The sequence below is a fragment of the Cydia pomonella genome, chromosome 3 (assembly GCF_033807575.1).
Source record: "Cydia pomonella isolate Wapato2018A chromosome 3, ilCydPomo1, whole genome shotgun sequence".
Classification (NCBI taxonomy): domain Eukaryota; kingdom Metazoa; phylum Arthropoda; class Insecta; order Lepidoptera; family Tortricidae; genus Cydia; species Cydia pomonella.
In genome coordinates, this window is record NC_084705.1 from 9,426,634 (window position 1) to 9,441,502 (window position 14,869).

Sequence of the window (14,869 nt, forward strand, 5' to 3'; positions counted from 1 at the left end):
TCGTTTGGCCTTCCTTCACACGTATGGCTAGACTAGTCTCTTAGGAATTTATTTTTAAAGTTCTCTTTATTTATGTTTATATAAAATTTACTTTACCGAAAGTTAGTGTATCTAAAAACACGTATATCAGGTGTTTAACTGCTTAGTTCACGATCTTCTCGCTCTGTAACTATTTCATTCAGTGAGTACAAGTGTTCTATTTTTGTTTGCATTACATCATTTTAGGGAGTTTGTTGAGTTTTCCATTATATATGCTTAATTGAGACCTATTTATAAAAACAGTTCTTTTTTTCTACAGAGAAATTAGCCAGCGACGTCTTTAATTTTGTTTTTAGTGAACAATAAGTGGTTTAAAATGCCAGGGTAAGAACCACCTGCTATGTGGGAGTGGTTATGATGCTAACTAGCACTGACATCTCATTAGCACTGCTAATAGTGTAAGGCCATACAACCTACACATGATCATCAGTTAATAAAACAAATCCATTTAATTGTTTTTAATGAATTATTTAGGTAATAACATGAGTCATGTTATTTACTTTCATTACTTGTTACAATTAACTACAAAAATAACTTTACAAATCCACCAATTTAGCTTACTAAACATGTATATATACATTATTAAGAGTAAAGTTTTAGTTGGTTTTCCCTAATACATAGCGGAATTTTGTAGCATGTTTTTCCTCTTGAGGAACTGTGAGTCATTGTACTTAAGTCACCTCTGGTCCTGCAGAATGTATTTACATTCAGTGCTTTGGAATTATACAAACTTAAAATTACCTAGTTTTTAAGCAAATGGTAACTTGTTGTTTGTTAACCTTGTAAGCAATTAATTTAACTACCTATTACCTATAAACATACAATATTATTGGTAATGCTATATTTCTATTTCTATTAACCACCTCTAATATTTTTTTATCGCAGATACCAATATATTCATGCTATTTTCATTAAATTATTATTATTGCTAATCCATACATTAACCCTTTATGAGCGCAAACTGTATTATTATGGAATAAATTCCACAATATAACTGTTCTGTGTCTGTTTATCTTATGTGTAATTTTAGGACTATTAAATAGCAATGAAGCTTGAATGAAGACTGTTAAAAGGTTAAACTTGGTTCTAATGATAAATTAAGCTTCTGTACCGTTATTTGAAGCCTATTTAATATTTGAGAGTGCGATGCTGTTTGACAGATGACGTAGCGGTTCACTATAGGCTGACACCTACCCCCTTTGTACTTGTATTTCAAGTTTTAACCCCCTCCACCAGGCGCCCGTGGCCCGCGGCCGCGGAGCTCTTCATTGGCGTTCTGTTTGTCGGAACGTTCGGTTCACTGCAAAAAATTCTTAGAAATCCTTAGATTCTTAGGATTTTTTGTAAGTACTAATTGAAAGTATTGTAAACGGTTTTACCGTTCGATTGTTAATATTACTTCAATGATTTGATGGACAGCTTGTGTTCGTCAATGTGTTTAGCAAAGCTGACACCGCATCGATTCACATCGCGAGCGCAGCGAAGCTGTCGCGTAAGTAAGCGATTCTTATTTTATTTTGTTTACAGCGAATCGAATCATTTTAAGCACGGAGCAGGTCCTTGAAAAAGTGTAAATGTGAATGGCAGTTATAGCGGTTCCTATTACAGTATAGAACTGCCTAACTTAGGAATAACTAAAAAGACGCGCTCTGCGACGTCGTAGTTTATGCTAATCAACTTGTGATTTTGCATTAAGTAACCTTAGGGTAATTACAATAATAATGATCGTAAGATATATATGACCTGATATTTTCCGTGCATTTCCAGACTTTCTGGTACTGTGCTGCTGTGATACAAATTATTTTATTTTGCATTTAAATCGAAATATCACAATAAAGGCTGGATTTGGAAGTACCCCCAATTTTAGAATGCTTGAGAGCTGGGGCTAAAACGCTTAAAATAAGCTAGAATAAGAAGCCATTAAAGAAATACCATGTTTGGTATTGCCATGGGTACCATTAAACAGTAAAGTTACTCTAGTATCATGCTGGCTACCAAATTAGGGTCCTATCCGCCTTAAAGTCGACGAGCGGGGCTTCTATTTCCGCTCTGAGGGACGAAAGGTAACTAACCTACATCGAAAACCTCCTTTTCGATCTTTTTGTTTATATCCTTTGGAAAGTTTTTTCTTAATAATACCAACTTTGGATGCACAGTACCGTCAATATCTTTGTAAATTTTATTTTCAATTAAGGTATTTGTACGTAATAATAAATAGTGCAACTGCTAAAAGTGCCTTCTAGTTAAAGCAAGGGATTTAAAAGTGAAACTCTTGTATGTAAAACTGACATATCCCCATTCAGTTGTGTTATTGTGAATTTCGTTTAAGGAGTTTTATTATATTTATATACGTATAAAATTTTAGTTTTGACATGTATAACTGCATACAGGAGGGGCACTATTTACCCCTTTGCTATAACTATAACCCTTGTGAGAAAAGGAGGTTCGAAGTATCTTTTCATGACTTAAGAACGTAATTGAGACTGGGAGGTCGGGTGGTTACAGACCGCCGCTGCCTGCACAAGGCATAACACATATCCTGCTGCGTAAGCAGAGTTAAACAATATTGCATTATGTTAAATTAGCATACTGTAACCTTTCCCACCTGCGCAAGGTGTGGAGAAATTTACTACCATTGCGTAACTTATTGTACCTATACTACCTGTAACTATTATGGATATCCGCCATGGCCTACTACAATAACTATCCTGCTACTTAGCAGAAGGTTTATTAAAATATAAATATGTGCTGTTAAGCATACATACATAACGTACCTAATAATTCCCGCCTGCGTAAGGCGAGTGAATATTACTATTAAGCCAGCTGAAGACCTGCCGCCTGCGCAAGGTGTGCGATTTTCATTATCCTGCTACGCTAGCAGATGAAGCAAGATGGCTACTATAAGACCAGTATACTTAATACAATGAACATGGTTCCAAACGCCAAGACCTTTCCCGCCTGCGCAAGGCGTGTGAAAATGATTAGTCACTGGGGCTAAAAGTCAGACATGGTTTTGATTCTGTTATCAGATAAAAGTATATTAAGATCATACAACATGCCTGCGCAAGGCGTGCAACATCCATTTGCCTGCTGCGCAAGCGGGTATCAATTGGTTCAAGGTATCATTAATCAAATATTGGTACTACAAAGCATTTATGATATAAGTACCTACTTAACATGTATCTTTTTCTATAAGCCAAGATTTCAACTCCCATGTAAATCTCCGACTAATTCACAATAATAATTCATAATCATTTATTTGCACATAAAAATCCTACGCAAGGCATTCGAGAAATAATTTTTTACTATCGTTTTGCTGCGAAAACACACCCCACTAAACATGAGACTGGCCCAGGAAGACCGTAAAACCCTAAAAAGATAAAATAAGCCTTGACACACTCACTGCCAGCGACCCGCTAGGCGTATTCCCTTTTAGTAGGCGCTTTGTGAGACATACTGGTTTCTCGCGTTATCAACTTCGCTCGTAACGCGTAGCTCACGCTGGCACTGAATGTGTTAACTGGCTTTCCGGTGAGTAATATTAAAAATCACCATAAGTGGTTCATACTTCATACGTGGCCCATTCAGTCATGCTAATAATCTTGATAATCTAGAGTTCATGATACTGATCGTTGAATTAAAATTTTTAAATTTGTTTTGAATTGCCTTAATCAACCGGCCGCCCCGCCGCTACATAGTTCTAATGGTTTAAAGATATAAATATATTACCCTGGACTGGTTCAAGGTTCTTGGCTATTCATCATTTAACCCCATTTGGGTCAAACACAACAAAGGTTGGGAAAAATGTATCCCGCCCGTAGCAGCATAACAAGATTGCAGCAGCATAGCGTGGCTTGAACTCCGTTAACGTTGCGTTGTCTACAGGAAAGACGTGAAGGACTTAATAAAATGTCTATGACCCACAACTGGTATATAATCATAGCTCAATGCAACTAATCATCGCAGTCCAAATGAAAGAAAGCCATTTCGGTTATTAATCTAGATGAATACATCAGGCGTTAAAATATATGTCCTAGATGTCGGGACGACTTCTTGTTAATAGCCAAAAGTGCTTTTTTGGATAACGGATACAAACCCTTAAGGGTTGAGATACATACATTTACCTATTGGTTCGAATCTACTTTAAAAGACTGTGTGGTTATGATATTCAATATAAAACATTACAAATTTCCCGGGTGGAATTAAGCAGGCGTACATAGGCTACGGAGACTGCTTACCATCAGGCGGGCCGTATGCTTGTTTGCCACCGACGTAGTAAGAAAGGCAAGCAACCTCGAAGGTTATTTCTATACCAATGTTCATTAATTGGTGTCCTATGAAATTATTCCCATAAGTATTCAGTTTTTGGCAACAATAATGTACAAGACAAAGTTTCTGTATTGTATACTGTATGTTACAAAACATATATGTGAGAATCAGTGAGCTCACTGAGATAACATTAGAATTGCTTTATATCACCGTTGATACAATGTAAATGCTAGACAAGTCTGCGCCATTGGGCATGGGCATGCCACAGGTTAAGTTACCTACTTAAGTATATATAGTTCTCAGATCTCGTTTAAAGTAATGTAACATTAGTTTTTCTTCAAAAACATAAAAATAGGAAGGCTACTTAATGCCAAATGATTAAATACTGATTATTTTAACGAAGGTCTTTGACCTTACTATCTAACCCGTCAGTCAATAACATATCCTTGGTAAGATAAATAGTTATGTCCATACATCTCGCGCTTCCTTGAGCTTGCACCAGGTAGTACAAGTAGGTAATCCTGAAATAAGGTACGAGTATATTTGTGAACAAAGCTGGGACTACCAGTTAGAATGGCTATTACTTATATGTGTTAAATTATGCGAATTGTAATTTATTCAAACACTTTAGCGAACGTAAATCTATCATCTACGCACAGGCCTAACCTTGGCTTATCAGGAACGCAGACATTGTAATATGTGAAATACCAGACGATACAAAGAACCAAGCGGGAGAGCACTCTCCTGGCAGAGTTTTCAAGATTAAATTGTAGCTCACTAACTGAAATTGACGAGCTTTTAGTGCCAATAATACAGATCTTGTTTAAGATTTTAATCAGTCACTTTATGTTTTTAATATGTATGAAACTAAAGGCCATGTAAGTATATTCAGGTGAAAGCCTTAAATATACCTATACATCTTGCATGATGGTACATAATTTCAACATGATACTCGTAATAATGATACCTCCAAGAGGAAAAATCCTAGTATTATTTTTTGCTGTATTGCAGGCATTGTATTGATAAAGGTCATGTTCTTACCATACTGGCCCTAATTATTGTACATGTAATAAAATAAAACCACATTATAGGCTGGTTAAAGTATGGGCTTAGGCCCAAAAATATTTTAGAATACTCTCTGGGGTAAGACTACCATCGTAGCGAATATCAAAGAAAAATTAAAATGGTTACAGCAAATAGGATTTGTTGTGTATTATATAATATAATATAATTCAGCCTATATACGTCCCAGTGCTGGGGACAGGCCTCCTCTCATGTGCGAGAGGGCTCGGGCTATAGTCCCCACGCTAGCCCAATGCGGATTGGGGACTTGTTGTGTATTATGATTGAAAATTGGATATTCTACGAGCTTATTTACATTCTGAATGGCTATGCACTGTACACAACTACAACGGTGAGAGTGGTAACGGGTTGAACTCTTTTGGATGAGTAACATAAAGCTGTTAATAGCGCTACCAAATTAACCTACTATATCACTTACTGTCTTATTGTTATTTAAGAATGTTCAAAAGCGGGAAAATAAGGACAGCTTATGTTAATCCATGAATTAATTGGCTGAGAGCTTGATTACTTCTACAATATAATAGACAATATTGCATGTTGTGATAAGTGCACTTTTCATATGATTTACTTTGCCCTTAAGACTGTAGGATTTTTGGAAAGCAAACAAGCGAAGCTCTGAAAAATGTATATAAAAATCGTTTTTGTGAGCCTATAAGTTAAATTGTATCCTGCCTCATAAGTAAATACCAATATTTGGTAACCATATCTGGGTAAAAGACACTTTAAAGTGTCAATAATCAAGTTTATTTTCTTTTTGGCAAGGTAATATAAGGTCAAATATGAGTCAGTTTGTTAGAATGTGGACCTTGAAATCAATTGAAAGTATTGAAACACATATAATGATCGCAATGTTATTGTTGGATGGATAAAATAAAAAGTATAATTATGTTTTCATAATTTATTTTAATAAACATACAGTTTTCTATATTTATAGGTCCTATCTATAAATAACATTGTAAAGTAAAATATGTCACTGCACACTTTAAGCCTTTTCACATTCATCCATGTACCCGGATTGTTAAGTACACTTGTACTTGTTGTCTCCACCATTTTCACATATCAGTATAAATTAATCACATTGGCGTTTTCTGACCACCAGGCGATCACAGACACGTCTCAAATATTAAATAGGCTTCAAATAACGGTACAGAAGCTTAATAGCAGCGTTTTACCTTACAATAAAACGCTTATTAAGCGAAATACCTTATTTGAAGCCTATATTTTTAAATTCGCCTGTGGCTACAACACTCAGTTGCAATAAACCAAATCACTTATATAATGCCCGTCGAGGGTATTTTTAACTCACTGCGTTTTCTCCTACCATGCAGGTTGCAATAAGCAACATCTATAGTCTATACATACAAGTCAACTGGTATGTCTCTTCATATTGAAAACGAAATAATATCAAATGCAATCCTTTTTCGAATGTGGTATATTGCAACTTCGTTTTATTTATATTTTGAGACCCAATGAAGAGCTCCGCGGCCGCGGGCCACGGGCGCCTGGTGGAGGGGGTTAAAACTTGAAATACAAGTACAAAGGGGGTAGGTGTCAGCCTATAGTGAACCGCTACGTCATCTGTCAAACAGCATCGCACTCTCAAATATTAAATAGGCTTCAAATAAGGTATTTCGCTTAATAAGCGTTTTATTGTAAGGTAAAACGCTGCTATTAAAAATGTTGAAGTGTCTATAATAAAATGTGGTTGTTCATTGTGTATGATCTGTCATGTTTTCTTATTATTATGCTAATATTTAAGTGACACATTTTCATTACAATACTGTAAAATAAAATCATATAAAAAAAGGCTGGTAAGTAATGCAAAATTACCAATAAATAAAAAATATCTGATCATGTAAAGCCATAATTTAACCATAAAATTATATTATACTCATTTAATTCTAAGCAACAAGTAACTTAAGATCTACTCTATTTTTATATCATACCTCACTTTCAATTAACTGCATTAGGTGTCCCGAATTTTGTTCAGTCTGCTCTTATAATTTTTATTCACAGATATCCCTGAGTACTATACTAGTAACACTTATTTGTTTTTACAGAATTGCAACTATGTCATTGGAGAATATGTACTGCACTCGCTGCGGCGATGGGTTTGAGCCCAATGAGAAGATTGTCAACTCCAACGGAGAACTCTGGCATACAAACTGTTTTGTGTATGTATTCAATCAGAAATTCTGAGCATGAAGGTGCTATAATACATAATGTTTAGCAAGGGTTTCTGTATCATAGTTCTTACTATGACATTATGTTGAAGAATGCTAATTTATCATTGTTTTATAATTGATGCATCTTTAAATTGCCTATGCAGCCAAAATGACATGTTCAAGTTTTATGTACAGCATAATGGACTTGCAACTGTTCCAAGGAATGTTTGTTTTGTGGAAAATGGTGACTTGTTGAGTATTTTTATTTATTAACCAACTAACCTTGAGAGTTAAACCAAACATGCAAGTTATGAGTTAAAAACATACTTGAAACTAATTAGAATAAACTTATCACTGTTTTTTTTTTATTAAACAAGAATATACACTTTATTGAATATAAATAGCATACCTTCAGATCAAACGCGAAGGCCTCGTCATCTTACAGAAAGCTTGTTGAGTAATGGAAGATAATAATTATGTTTTTTGATATTATTTTAGATGTGCCCAATGTTTCCGGATGTTCCCTGATGGAGTGTTTTACGAATTTGAGGGCCGTAAATACTGTGAACAAGACTTTCAGGTGCTTTTCGCTCCATGCTGCGGCAAATGTGGTAAGTGATAATGATGACGCATTTCCTACCTTTTAATTACAATTAACCTTATTACTTATTACACTTGTATTCAGACTTAAAAGGAAGAAACTGACAGTTCCAGGTGTGAATTTGTAGAGATTAGGCGGGTCCACACAGAACGAGCGAGCGAGCACGTACGTGCGAGGCAATTTCCTCACGCACAAACCGGCCAGTGCCGGTTTGCGCGTGGGGAAATTGCCTCGCGCGTATGCTCGCTCTATGTGGACCCGGCTATTGAATTTCGTACTGCGTTATCATCTAAATCATACCTATACTTTTTTTCATGTAAAGTTACTTTTATTTACATAGCTTCATGCCTTATAATACCTTTCCTTGATAGAACTTGGCATCTCTTTCAGTGTATAACAATGACTTATTTGTTTTCTGTAGATCCGGTCTGATATTTAATTTTATTTGCAATTCTTTGAAGAAGTTAGGCATATATTTTTCGTTTATCAATAATATAATTGAACAGGCGAGTTCGTCATCGGACGAGTGATCAAGGCGATGAACGCCAACTGGCACCCAGCCTGCTTCCGCTGCGCGGAGTGCAGCACAGAGCTGGCGGACGCCGGCTTCATCAAGCACGCGGGCCGCGCGCTGTGCCACGCCTGCAACGCACGCATCAAGGCCGACGGCTTGCAGAACTACATGTGCCACAAGTGCCAGTAAGTCCACAACCAACAAAGCCCAACACACACGAACACACATGTACACGCGCACGCACGCATACACATTACGTCGCCTGGGTCACACTTTAAAATAGTAACCTACTCCTATATAATAAAAAAACAGGTTAAATTATATTAACAACCACTAGTGCCGATAGAGGTGGCGGCACGATCTTGATGTCTTCGGAAAAATTGGCCTAATACTGCCATAGACCGAAACGCGTGGAGAAAGAGAGAGAGGCCTTTGCTCAGCAGTGGGAAAAACCGGCTAACAAATAAAATAATAACTAGTGCTGTTTGGAACACTTGCATCAAACTACAACTGCCATAAAGTCTTCTTGAACTGAGCCAATGGTGGAGCCAGAAGCAGTAAGAAGTAACTATAAACATCCTGGCCAGGCACCAAAATGAAACAGAGTGTAATACTATTAGCATGGAAATTACTTATCATTAACACGAAAAGATAAATGAAATAAATTAATAATAAATGTACCCAGTCTTGCTGATACTTTTTCTTCCTTTCATTTATTAGTAGTAAAAATAACAGAATCTTTTTTCCCAACAGTGGTGTGATCGACGGCGAGCCGCTGCGTTACCGCGGCGAGGTGTGGCACGGGTACCACTTCACGTGCGCCACGTGCGGGGTCGAGCTCGACCACACGGCGCGCGAGGTCAAGAACCGCCCGGGCTACGCGGCCAACGACGTGGTTAGTACTTCTTAGCGTTCTCCCCACAGTGTGATCGACGGTCAGCCGTTACCGCGGCGAGGTGTGGCACGGGTACCACTTCACGTGCGCCACGTGCGGGGTCGAGCTCGACCACACGGCGCGCGAGGTCAAGAACCGCCCGGGCTACGCGGCCAACGACGTGGTTAGTACTTCTTAGCGTTCTCCCCACAGTGTGATCGACGGTCAGCCGTTACCGCGGCGAGGTGTGGCACGGGTACCACTTCACGTGCGCCACGTGCGGGGTCGAGCTCGACCACACGGCGCGCGAGGTCAAGAACCGCCCGGGCTACGCGGCCAACGACGTGGTTAGTACTTCTTAGCGTTCTCCCCACAGTGTGATCGACGGTCAGCCGTTACCGCGGCGAGGTGTGGCACGGGTACCACTTCACGTGCGCCACGTGCGGGGTCGAGCTCGACCACACGGCGCGCGAGGTCAAGAACCGCCCGGGCTACGCGGCCAACGACGTGGTTAGTACTTCTTAGCGTTCTCCCCACAGTGTGATCGACGGTCAGCCGTTACCGCGGCGAGGTGTGGCACGGGTACCACTTCACGTGCGCCACGTGCGGGGTCGAGCTCGACCACACGGCGCGCGAGGTCAAGAACCGCCCGGGCTACGCGGCCAACGACGTGGTTAGTACTTCTTAGCGTTCTCCCCACAGTGTGATCGACGGTCAGCCGTTACCGCGGCGAGGTGTGGCACGGGTACCACTTCACGTGCGCCACGTGCGGGGTCGAGCTCGACCACACGGCGCGCGAGGTCAAGAACCGCCCGGGCTACGCGGCCAACGACGTGGTTAGTACTTCTTAGCGTTCTCCCCACAGTGTGATCGACGGTCAGCCGTTACCGCGGCGAGGTGTGGCACGGGTACCACTTCACGTGCGCCACGTGCGGGGTCGAGCTCGACCACACGGCGCGCGAGGTCAAGAACCGCCCGGGCTACGCGGCCAACGACGTGGTTAGTACTTCTTAGCGTTCTCCCCACAGTGTGATCGACGGTCAGCCGTTACCGCGGCGAGGTGTGGCACGGGTACCACTTCACGTGCGCCACGTGCGGGGTCGAGCTGTCATAGTATAAACTTGTTTAAAAGTGGTGAAGTGTTACATGACTACCACCTTCATGTGTGTCAAAAGTGGACCGATCCACAGGGCACTTTATTAATTTGACAATGACTGCATTATTGTTCAATTTGTGTTGATTAATTCGGCCCAAATAAAGAAACATTCATATAGACAACATATATGAATATATAAATATATATAACCCTGTCGTAAATTAATTGGTGGCATTATTTTTTCCTGTTTGTTCCAGAACAACCTGTTTTGCCTTCGGTGCCACGACAAGATGGGCATCCCGATCTGCGGCGCCTGTCGCCGTCCCATCGAGGAGAGAATCGTCACCGCCCTCGGGAAACATTGGCACGTTGAGGTATGTTACTCAAAAAAATACTGTCCAAAATATTATGTAATTATATTATATTTTATTATTGCTGACTGTACTCCCTCTCCTTTATATGTCTATCAAGTAATCTTCAAGACCTTTCTAATAAGCATAAACGCAACATGTTTGTTTTCCCATCTAAAAGTTCCTTTGGCTACCTTCTGAATGCATCATCAAATCAGCTCTATTTTAACGTATTATTGCATTGTCATCAGAATTGTGGAGGTTTGCTAAATTTAAATTCAATTAGACAACGAGAATGCGTCAAAATTAAAGCTACAAGGTTTTATGCAAAAATATACACTCTTCTATTTAGATTCTCTCATTTTTACAAAAAATACAGTTTTATGTAGATATAAATCAACAATGTTTAAGACTAATACTAAATAAATTTTATAAGGAAATATTCTGCAAGAACAGAATTTAAATTCAAGAAATACCAATCGCATAAAGGTAAAAGACATCATTTCTTCTAACAAATAGTGCCACTATTGTCCCCTGGACAACAGGACAGAATAACAACAGAAAAAAGTTAATCCGCCCCTTTATTTATATGACGCCGACGTAATATTTCAGCATTTCGTGTGCGCTAAATGCGAGAAGCCGTTCCACGGGCACCGGCACTACGAGAAGAAGGGCCTCGCGTACTGCGAGCAGCACTACCACCAGTTGTTCGGCAATCTGTGCTACGTATGCAACCAGGTCATCGCCGGAGATGGTAACTATTTATTATTTATTTATCAGTGCCCGGCCGAAGGTTGGGTTTCGGCCAAAAAACTGCTGTGCAGAAACTGTATTTTCGTAGGGTCTCAGTTTCTGGAAGTTTTGGCATAAAAATCATTTTTTGACCGAAAATTCGATTTCGGCTGAAACTATATCAAAACCGAAGGTGTTTAGGCGAGAACTCCGGTTTCTAAACTATAACTATAATTTATTTAATTTTAATTATTTAATGCACTATGAAAATAAATACAAATAGCAACCGTATTGCCTTGAGGGATTCTCTACCAGTCAACCTTATAGAAATTTTCAAATCGGTTAAATATATCGACATAGACATAATTTATTGGTAATAAGCTATGACAGGTCACAATCCTAAACTTATTTCTACATATCTTATAACTATTATGTTTATATCAATTTAATGTTACACGATTCAATTAAATTAATTAATTATATTACACTATTCTTTATAATCAAGAAATTCTTGGAAACTATAAAAGCTTTGTAAAGCGTAACACATAGTATGTGTTAACATAGGTATATAACATGATATAGCCACATTGGTGGGCACCTATTTATGTAATTGATTCTCACTGTACAGTCGCCATCTGATATATCAGAGTGTTCGAGGTGCTCAAAAATATCTGAACACGCACTCTAACGCCTTAACGGCGTGTTAAGATATTTGTGAGCGATATATCTGATGGCGAGTGTACAAGCGCAGCATAGGCTCACCCGCCGTCCCGTCCGCAGTGTTCACGGCGCTGAACAAGGCGTGGTGCGTGCACCACTTCGCGTGCGCCGTGTGCGACGCGGCGCTGAGCACGCGCAGCAAGTTCTACGAGTACGACGAGCGGCCCGCGTGCCGCCGCTGCTACGAGAAGCTGCCGCAGGAGCTGCGCCGCCGCCTGCGCCGCGCGCACCACTACACGCCGCGCCGCTAACCTCGACCCGTCAGCGCGCAGCGCCATCTCACCGCTATCTAATCTAAACAAACATACGCTGCATCGCGCTCTTAGTGCTTAGCGCGCACTAGAGTGAGACGGATATAATAACAATCCTTCGCGCTCTTAGCCGCCGCGAAAAATAAAGTTTAAGCGATCGTAAAGGGATTCGCAACAGTATAACCAGATTTTCTTATACAAAGTGGTGTTATTTTTTATCATCATGTGGTTCGTAGTTGCCTGGAAAAATTATAAGAGGTACGCGGGTTAAACATATAAAATATAACTCTGACTTATTCCATGTCTTAGCATAATTTGAGACTCATCGAATAATATGTGTATTTTGTTACTGTATTACGCGCTGTTGTTATTGTCAATAAATTTATTCTTATTCAAGGAAAAAACTATATCTAACAGGAAATTAACTTGTTTACACAGTGGTGGTCGCTTCAATCTTTCAACCACCACGACTATTTTATGTAAGACGCGATAGTAAATTGGATAATCATTTTTAATTGTTACTGTAATACTGTTGTGTGCTATTTCTGAGGGTGATGGTGTATTGTAGTATTTTATTGATGACATTCATAGACTAACTTATTCACGTTCTCGGTTGTGTTAAATAGTATTAAATAGATGATTTATTATGTCTGTTGACTACACCAACTACAGTAGTAACCTGCGTACGAAGCAAAGCGGTCCACCTGAAAATATTGTATTTCGAGGAAGGTTGTTAAGCGTGCCATGTTTTTTATTCGATGTTTATGTTCGTAAACCCCAATGAATCTTTTTATTTATTAACAACATAATTTTAAGTTTAACCAAATAATGGTTAGTATTTCTTAAATACTTATTATTAATTTTGTAATATCAATGATAAGTAAAATCTAATATAAGTTAATATGGTTTGGACCATCATGTAAGCAAAAAATAGAGCCCTTGTCTCTAGTAGGGCTTGTAGCGCGACGTATTTAATGATATGCTAGATGTGTAAATGCAATCATGAATTGAAAAGATTATTTTTTGACTGAGTTGTAAATAGTTTATGAAAAGTTAGTTTCAGGTAATTTCACCAAAATGTTTTTATACGATACTCTATGATGTAAACGTCTCAATAGCGTTTGACATGCTAATACCTAATCAATAATAGATGTCATCTCATGAGCTAATGGCGAAAGTTTAAAGATGGCATAAAGTGGAACAGTAAACGTTTACCTTATTCATTTTAACCCCCAAAATTCATAAAACTATGTGCCTTAGTAGTTGACTGTAATAATATTTGCTGCAGATACTTATGAAATGAGTAATAAACGCAAAAGTGCCTTTATGTAATGTTTTTATTAATACATATTAAAAATAATTGATTTGTGCTACCAAATCTTTAATCCGACATGTATGAATTGCTTAATTAAGATATTTTTTTAAATATTATTATAATACCTATTTAATCATCATTGTATTTTCAATGAATTAAAAATATATATTAACAATTAAGGCTGTTTTATTTATTTCTTTAAAGTAGGCCATAAGTTCCTTCTTGTCTGTAACTAATAACCAAATGAATAACACAACGCAACTTAGTCAGACGTGCTACCGCGAACCATTTCTAGGTGAGAGTCAGAATGGCGGGTGTACCTAAATAAAAAGCATAGCATTTTTGTGCCTAATTTGTACTATTTATTACCTCCGTATAACTAATCCAATTATAGGCTAATTATGTCAAATACAATAATAATCATAAACTGAGCCAGAATTAATTATTTTAAATTACTCAGATATTACCAATTTGTAATGACGTCACCCAGGATAGTGGGGATCAACAAATGGTTATTTGACATAACTAAGTGAGCTGTAAGGGGTCATCACACGTTTAGGGGGAGGGAGGGGGTCAAGAAAATGTGACACGTTGTCCCATGGAGGAGTCATAAATTTTGTGACGTCACTTTAACTTCATCAGTAACTGAAAATACCTTATATATTTAAATGTTTTATTCGCTGTACAGTTAAATAAAAACTTTTTGGGACGATTATCGTTTTTATTCGTTTAATTTTCTTTCTTAATCAGTTTTGGGTTATAAAATTACCAATATTTTTTTCATCAAAAATATTTTAATAAAATATGAATGATATGTGCCTTGATACCTAATCCTATTGGCCGATTTCGGTGAAAACAAA

General features: G+C 38.5%; 1 protein-coding gene across 1 annotated transcript; it reads left to right on the plus strand.

Annotated features, from left to right (window-relative positions):
• Positions 1-9: 9 nt before the first annotated feature.
• On the plus strand, positions 10-13,254 carry LOC133516003 (LIM and senescent cell antigen-like-containing domain protein 1). The gene is made up of 9 exons (XM_061848666.1): positions 10-181; positions 299-363; positions 7,452-7,565; positions 8,055-8,167; positions 8,664-8,856; positions 9,425-9,566; positions 10,899-11,015; positions 11,604-11,745; positions 12,504-13,254. The coding sequence occupies exons 2-9, from the start codon at positions 356-358 to the stop codon at positions 12,692-12,694; spliced, it is 1,020 nt and encodes a 339-aa protein (XP_061704650.1). The 5' UTR covers positions 10-181; positions 299-355; the 3' UTR covers positions 12,695-13,254.
• Positions 13,255-14,869: the final 1,615 nt, after the last annotated feature.

What these genes read in the sequence shown, in the direction of transcription:
- LOC133516003 (XM_061848666.1), top strand. An exon ending in TCCATGCTGCGGCAAATGTG is followed by an intron (nt 8,168 to 8,663) that starts GTAAGTGATAAT and finishes ATAATTGAACAG; the next exon opens with GCGAGTTCGTCATCGGACGA. An exon ending in GGAAACATTGGCACGTTGAG is followed by an intron (nt 11,016 to 11,603) that starts GTATGTTACTCA and finishes GTAATATTTCAG; the next exon opens with CATTTCGTGTGCGCTAAATG.